This window comes from Euphorbia lathyris, chromosome 2 (genome assembly GCF_963576675.1).
Source record: "Euphorbia lathyris chromosome 2, ddEupLath1.1, whole genome shotgun sequence".
NCBI classification, from domain to species: Eukaryota; Viridiplantae; Streptophyta; class Magnoliopsida; order Malpighiales; family Euphorbiaceae; genus Euphorbia; species Euphorbia lathyris.
In genome coordinates, this window is record NC_088911.1 from 42,966,196 (window position 1) to 42,973,736 (window position 7,541).

Consider the following 7,541-nt stretch of genomic DNA (forward strand, 5'->3'; position numbering starts at 1 on the left):
TTGATAAGGACTTAATGAAATAAAAAAATTGAAGACTGGATATATTTAAATAAAAGAGGACTTAATGAAAAAAAAAAAAAAAATAGAAACATCAAATAGAAAGATCAGGAAACCTATTAGTATCGTTATCCATGGTAATCTAATAAAAAAGATAGATGCTATAGAGCTTAGATGTTTTCCTCAAATTTCGGGTATATTTTAGAGGTTGATCTCAGCAGAGACCTTTCAAATTTATATTCTTTTCATGTTAATCTAATAACATACAGACGAAATATCATAAAGGTTGCAGGGGCTTTGCTTGCTACAACAATACTCACTTCTTGAGTGCCAATAATAACTATATAAATTACAATACACAGATCATGGGACATGAATATAATAACTCTGCAAAGAACAACTATTATGTGTCATCATCGAAAAGGGATATTGCCAATGCTCGAAGTCGACCGACAATTGCTGTAACAGATTAAGAAAAAACTATTGCAGATAAACAAGCTCATAGAAGGCGCGCTGAGTAGCGCCAGTGAAGAGTGGATTGTAATGAACTGCAACATGTCAGCACACCTCAGCAAACTATCCACCTGATATTACTCAAAATGGTGCTAATCCCAGATGAAGCTGAAGAATGATAAGCTCATCCAATGGATCTCAATTGGAATAATCCACAATGCTCAAGTCAATCTGACATTAGAAAACAAAGCAGCAAAGACAAAGATGGAAGATCAAAATCTAACAAAAAGAAAAAGTTTAAAGTAAGCAAACTTCAAATTTCAAACAGATGTTCTTTTAGAAGCAGAACTGAAATTTCAGCACCATAATAGTTAGTGGGATCATGTAAAAATTATTTTAAGGAGAACCCTTTTATGGGAGCAAAGATCAGGCCACTAAGGGGTATTGCAAACCGAATTCAAAATGGCCAATTACCTGGTTGGACATAGCATTTAAAGTATCCACATTTAGTCCTTTCCAAAATTCTCAGTTTCCTCAAACATTTTTTGTCAATGGGCGATCATCATTTTCAAAGTCTGAAAGTTCAAAATCTCCATCAGCTTCCCAATCAATGCCACTATCATCATCATCGTCACTATCGTCTTCTCCTTCTTCAGATCCAATCAATGAATCCTCATCTTCATCTTCATCTTCACTCTGCACATTCAGATGATATAAGATAAAATATTTCTCATTGCAAGGAAAAATTAAGCCTTCATTATGACAAATACCATTAGAAGTCCAGGAGAACATATTGAAAGGAGCAAAGGATAAAGGAAAGAATACAACTAACTCACTTGGGAAAGTTCTGAGACATGATTTAACTGGGCCTGTTCCTCTGAAGTCAAACTATTCTCACCTTCCTCTAGAGAAAAACCCTAGGCAACCAACATAAGCACTCCCGTTCAATGATGAGAATAATAATAATACAGATGATAGTGCTGGTGGTAATAATAACAAAACTACAATATATCCCTCGTCAAGGCAATCCAAAAGAACAAAAATGCACTGGAATAAAACATTTTCTACAACCTGTATGCAACAGTGTGTGTTGATTGCATGTGCATATGTACGGACCAGTTCATAAGGCAAATAAATTATACTTACAATTTCTTTCTTCATTTGCTCTATTGTGCTTTCCAATTCTGCTATGTGCTGGCTAAGAGCCTGCATATTGCATATTCAAATTAGATGATCTGTCGAACACCTTAAAATTATCATATGGCTAGCCAGTACCCATAGGCTGAATACATATACATAAAGACCTTAAAATTAGTAGCTCGGAATTTAATAGAATCAACCTATTGGACCAAATTTGACTCGTCCTAAAGTGTATAATACACTTGCATGGACCTAAAACATATCTGACACCTGCCGCCGTGGAAGTTGGGAACCGTAACTCTACAAAGGAATTCTTTTTTTACACTATGAAAGCATATTAGCTTCTCCCCAAAATCACCAGTGGGAACAGACTCTGTTCACATTGTCCTTTCTGTTTTCCTTGGTTTCTTTCAAACTAGGCAACCATATGAAACTTTTCAACCTTGTGTCCTAGATCTGTTTCATCTAGTCCATGAGAATTTTAGTGAGAGAAAGTGTAGAGACAGAATCGTGTATCTAATCATAACCTAAAAAGGAATTTTCTAATAAAAAGGCACACACTATGTAGAGACAGAAGGAAAAAAGGGAGAGAAAGCAAGAGACAAGTGATTGTTAATTATGCATAGAACAAGAGGCAGGAGCAAGGAGGAGCGGGGGCAGGGTCAAATAAAACTTTCTTTTAAAGCTTTGATCCATGAAGATCAGTCTTGTATACAATACGCTTAACATTTTAACAAATCATTGTGTGTGAACGATTGTATTTTCCTTTTTCGCTATGTACTCGACATCTAATAAAATAGGCAAATCATCACGAGTCAAACTCATCTGGACTTCACCAAAACCTCTTTGCAAAACTACTCAATAAGCCATCTTTATGGGTAATACTATTCCAGTATACAGTTACAAGAGATCTATCATGTAAAAGCAATCAAGATTAAATTTGAACCTATATTTAATTAATGAGAAATGCTGATATCAAGGGATAGGTCACTATTGTTAAGATAGCATTCATGCCAGGTTCTCAAGGTGTAACACACTCCAGTTGACAAGAAAAAGTTGGATTCAAAACTGTCCCAAATCAACAAAATAAGGGCTCGCCATGGTTTGAAATATTAAGAGAAAAAGGAAAAGTCAACTAGATTAAATTCAAGGACAATTAAATCATATTCTATCAGAAAACATAATAATAGCATTATTCAGGATATAAGTGATGAAAACCTCATGTCGTTGCATGGCTACAGAACGCTTCAGTGCTTTTGCCTTGGTCAGAAGATTTCTTGGCCTCAGCTTAATTGGTCGCTGATAATTCTTCCCACGGTAGTAAATAAGAGCAAATCCTTTGGGTACTCTTTCTATTGCTACCAGTATCCCTCCACTCTCAAATTCCAGTAACCTAGCAGTATCTTCAAGAAATGCAAGTGTCTTTTGTTTGGAAATTAGCTTCACAAGTTCTCTATGCTTCCAGTGCAAATGCATATTCTCAATGACACCATCAAAAACACCACGAATTCCTGGCATACGATTAGATATAGGTTATCAAAATTTTAGTGCTATATTCAAAATGACCCTGTGCCTAAAGATCACTCACCAATAGGCAAGTATGCTTTCATCCTCAGGCCAACTCTACGGAACATTGCTCGTTCCTCATCAGTGATTGTTTCTTGGTCATAATCAGGACCAGAAGGAATCATAGAGGCTTCTACCTTGGCTAAGAGTCTTTCTGCTCTTTGCTTTTTCGCTTGGGCCTGTCCAAGCATTCAAATATGAGTCCTTTAGTAAATGCTAAACCATGTTAGCATAAAATTTCTTCACTGTGGAATGACTATGTAGTAGATTAACAACCACAACGATGTAACTAAGCATACAAGATTCTATCAGCCTAAAAATTGTTGAAAACAAATAAATGATAACAATAGTCCGAAGGTCAACCAGTTACAATTCAACCAGAATATAAGGCCAGGAACTGTCAAATACCTTCACATTTTTACAAAGATGGATTTCTGTGGTTTAAGGTCCCTATTTTGTTTTGGAAACTATTTGGTAAGGGTAACATTTTCCTCACTTTCTTCATAATTTTTCCTGTTAACTAACCTAAATGACTTATTTTCCTAAGCAATCAAACACCCGGAAATCAGAAAAATATTTTCCTGCACAATATTTTCCGGCAAACAAACGGGGCCTAAGACTTATAATTTCATGAATGTATATAGCATGTAAAAAGCAATGGACAGTGGCTATCTCAGATAATGGAAACAATTGCCCTTTATTGGTCTTAAAAGCATGAGATTAATTGAATGAAAATAAGTGGGGAAGAAACCAACCAACTTATTTACAGATTCGAAATCTTTAAGCACTATTAGAAGTTTCTGGATGTAATCTTGCTTGAAAATTTAGGTGAGCATTAACAAGTAATTCATGGTAGATGATAGTGATACCAACATGTATATAAGGCCAAATATCTAAGACCCAAAAAAGAGTGGCCTAAGGTCGTAAGCCTTCCATGGTTATAACCCTTCTGAATGTTCAAAAGACACTCCTATCACCAATAAATTGAAAGATATCGTGCAAACACCTTAGACGTTATAACCCTTCTGAATGTTCAAAAAGACACTCCTATCGCCAATAAATTGGAAGTTATCATGCAAACACCTTAGACCACTTACAACCAACAAATCTTAAGACTGCACATGTAAAAGTAAAAAACTTCCTGTATAAAGGAAATAACAGAAAAACAACATAAGGATGGGTGGAGACACCCCACAGGCCCTCACCGGAAGAAATTTCCCAAGGTAACTTCCTCCTTCAAAGACATCAAAGGTTACTATAGCAGGGACTCTCATCTTTTTTCCTCTTACGCATTATCTATTCCCCCTCCCCGCAGAAACATAAAAAATAAATAACAAATAAAACCTGCTAACTTGATCACTTGAGTAGAGATGTCAGTCACCCGACAGACACTTCCACCTCAGTCTTTACTCTTATTACAGGACTGCACCCCGCTTAATTAGACATCATTTAGGAATTATGGTATCTATTTGAGAGACAAGATAAACAAGATACTTACAATATATAATTTATGCTCAATGCGTTTCATGATTCTGGCTGTTTTTGCTCTGGAGGCATCTTCCATCATCCTTTCACGTTCTTCAGCAGATATCTCTCTTCCCCACTGTGCTTGAGCCTCATAAAACTCTGCCAAAGTGCCTGCAAGCGCTTTCTCTTTAACTTCCCCAGATGATGTTGCCTCCACTCCCCTGTTACGTTCTTTTTCTTCAGCATCTTGAATCTGCTTCGTTAGTTCTTGTCTCTCTGCTAGAGCAGCAGCAACACTTGTTGGCAAAAAATCCTTTCCACGGTATATGACTATGTAATACTTGTTTCTAAGCAATAACACTCCTCCTGTTAATGTCTGCAGAAATAAGAAATTTAGAAACACTTCTAAGTAATAAAAAGTATACATTAGTATAATTCTTCTGTCATCTTTTGGGATAAGCTGAATACTACAAGCTGAAAAAAGCAACATGGAATAATTCACAGAATTGGCTGGGGAAAGTGCCACAAAAATGACCTCAAAACTTCATCATTCAAGAAACAGATTGGAGTACAACACAATCAAGATAATAATGATTCAGAAGAATAAACTAGTCTCATAATACAAATAAGTAATGAGTTTCTAACAAGAGTGTAACACACCTTTATCTCATCAGCCATTAGTTTATTATTTGTATTCTGGATGCCTCGTTTAACAGCAATCTTTGCAATTAGACTTTTCTCCCAAAGTTTGATAATTGCAAGTGCCAATCCTTGATGGTTCCTGTTTCTCCCTATTTCAAACAATTAAGATCAACATCTAACACAATGATATGAAACTTTAACGTGAAAAGTGTACATATGATGAGCAATACCGAGGGCAAAATGACAAGGAATTGATTTAGCAACTTTCCGCAAATTAGTCATCTCCGCATTTGTAAGCCTTGACCTCATTCCTGTTGGAAGAAGCCTAAAGGGTGTTTTATAACCAGGAACTTTTGGAGGAAGTAAGTCAGCATCCACTGGAAGTATTCCTGTTCCCCAATACCCTTCAAAACGAGGACCTAGTTCATCTAATAGGCTGTTAAATTCAGCCTCCTCTTCAGTCATGTTTTCAATAAAGTCACTTCTTCTCACAACTACTTCCTTCTTCTCCAAAGCCAAATCAACATTCTCACTCCTTGTTGCAGTAGTCCCTGCAGATGAAACATCTGGGACAAAAAGAGCATCTCTTTCTCTATTAACAGACTGAGATTTAGATGGAGGACCTTCATAGTTAGTACCACGGTACACCATCATGACACTTCCTGCTTTCCATATAACTAATCCTCCTGTTCGACGCTGACCATTATTAGAAATAGTTAGTTGTACTTTCCATATTGCTGTCAGCAATCTTCAAGATCAATAAGAATATGTAAATTTGCTAACCAGAAAAATTGCGAATGAAAGTTGAATAATTTGTAAGAATATGAACCAGATTGGCCAACCTCAGTTATCTCATGGGCAGTCTTCATATCATGTGCAAGCACCTCATGAAATTTAAGCCTAACAAGCTCCTGCTTCCTCCATGTATCATGAATTTTCTCCATAACTTCCTTTGTAAGCCCAGCTTTGGGGACACTAATCCTCTCTCTAATGAACATCCCAATTCTCCTGAGTCTTCTTAATTCCTCATCCTCAAGTGTCAATTCCGCCAATGTTGGAGCCTTAGCAGTTCTTATCCTCTCTCTACCTCCCGCTCCTTCTCCCGCCTCTCTCCCCTTCCTCTCATCTTCCTTCCTCTCCCATGGCAAAACCGAATAGTCGCTCTCTCCATCTTTATCATTGCTAAAGATAGTGTCCGGGCGGACCCATTCTCTCTGCAATAGATCAGTCAATCTCTCCTCTCCGGTGACTTGAGCTAATTCGTGACTGTTGAAGTCTTCTACCTCATCCTCCTCTTCGTCCTCATCGTCCGATCCTATCCCCAAATTTCTCAAGCGGAGAACGATTCTCTCTATTGCATTTTGGCCTTTATCTTTGCTCCAGTAGCGAGGCTTCTCTTCGACGTTAGATTGGGTGACTTTTGCAGGAGGGGTAGAATTTTGAACCGAGGAAGGATTAGGAGGGTCCCACTTGGAAAGCCAAGGAGACTTGGAATTATTGGGTTTAGGGTTTCTTTCAGTTCGGAGTGAAGAAGAAGAAGAAGAAGAAGAAGAAGAAGATAAGGGCTTCTTAAAGGAGTGAATTGAGGGCCTTGCGGTGAAAGAGAAGAGGGAATGAGAGGTGAAAGGAAGTGGCTTTCTGAATGGTAGTTCTGTTAATTTGGCAGTAGTTATAATGGCCATTTGAATTGAATGTTAGAAGAATGGTGATTGATTGTTCATCTGTTAATTGTGTTTGGACGACCAGAAAATTTTGAGGAAGAGGCTGGTTGGAGCTCACCGAGGAAGATAGGATTCTTCTTGTTTTAAAAAATGGGATAGTTTTTTTCCAACTTCACTAATGACGTGGCTCTGGCTTGCTGACATATTAAACTTTGTGAGCTGCTAAATACCGCCCCAAATTCCCTATCACCGTTCTCATTTGACTTTTTTGTCCTTCTCATAATTTTGATCAAAAACTAAAAATTCTCTCTCCAAAATCATAAACCCGAACAACAATAATTAAAATTATGAAAATAATTTATGTGTATTAAAATTTACATTTTTTATCAAAGAACTCATGAAAATAATACATATTTTTCATGACGATTTTATATTTTTCGTCACAAAAAATTGGAGAATTTTGCGTTTTTCATCATAAAAAATTGAACGATATAGTATTTTTCGTCACTAAAAATTGGAGAATTTTACATTTTTCAAAATATGGCCTAAACGGATGGCGCATTCCCTCCGTCCCATGGCGGGAACGGATGGCGTATTCCCCCCGGACATTTTACG

The 7,541-nt window shown here is 37.1% G+C and overlaps 1 protein-coding gene across 1 annotated transcript; it reads right to left on the reverse strand.

Moving 5' to 3' along the window:
- Positions 1-211: 211 nt before the first annotated feature.
- Positions 212-7,091, reverse strand: LOC136217945 (CRM-domain containing factor CFM3, chloroplastic/mitochondrial). Its single transcript, XM_066004652.1, has 10 exons — positions 6,108-7,091; positions 5,496-5,961; positions 5,284-5,414; positions 4,655-4,999; positions 3,179-3,335; positions 2,809-3,101; positions 1,597-1,656; positions 1,287-1,367; positions 925-1,146; positions 212-681 (listed from the first exon to the last, which is right to left on the reverse strand). Exons 1-9 carry the CDS (start codon positions 6,945-6,947, stop codon positions 985-987), a joined length of 2,535 nt encoding a protein of 844 aa, XP_065860724.1. The 5' UTR covers positions 6,948-7,091; the 3' UTR covers positions 212-681; positions 925-984.
- Between the last annotated feature and the right edge of the window lie 450 nt (positions 7,092-7,541).

What these genes read in the sequence shown, in the direction of transcription:
- LOC136217945 (XM_066004652.1), bottom strand. Translation starts at nt 6,947, where the DNA reads ATGGCCATTATAACTACTGCCAAATTAACAGAACTACCATTCAGAAAG. An exon ending in TCCTTGTCATTTTGCCCTCG is followed by an intron (nt 5,415 to 5,495) that starts GTATTGCTCATC and finishes TGTTTGAAATAG; the next exon opens with GGAGAAACAGGAACCATCAA. An exon ending in GAAAGCATACTTGCCTATTG is followed by an intron (nt 3,102 to 3,178) that starts GTGAGTGATCTT and finishes ATCGTATGCCAG; the next exon opens with GAATTCGTGGTGTTTTTGAT.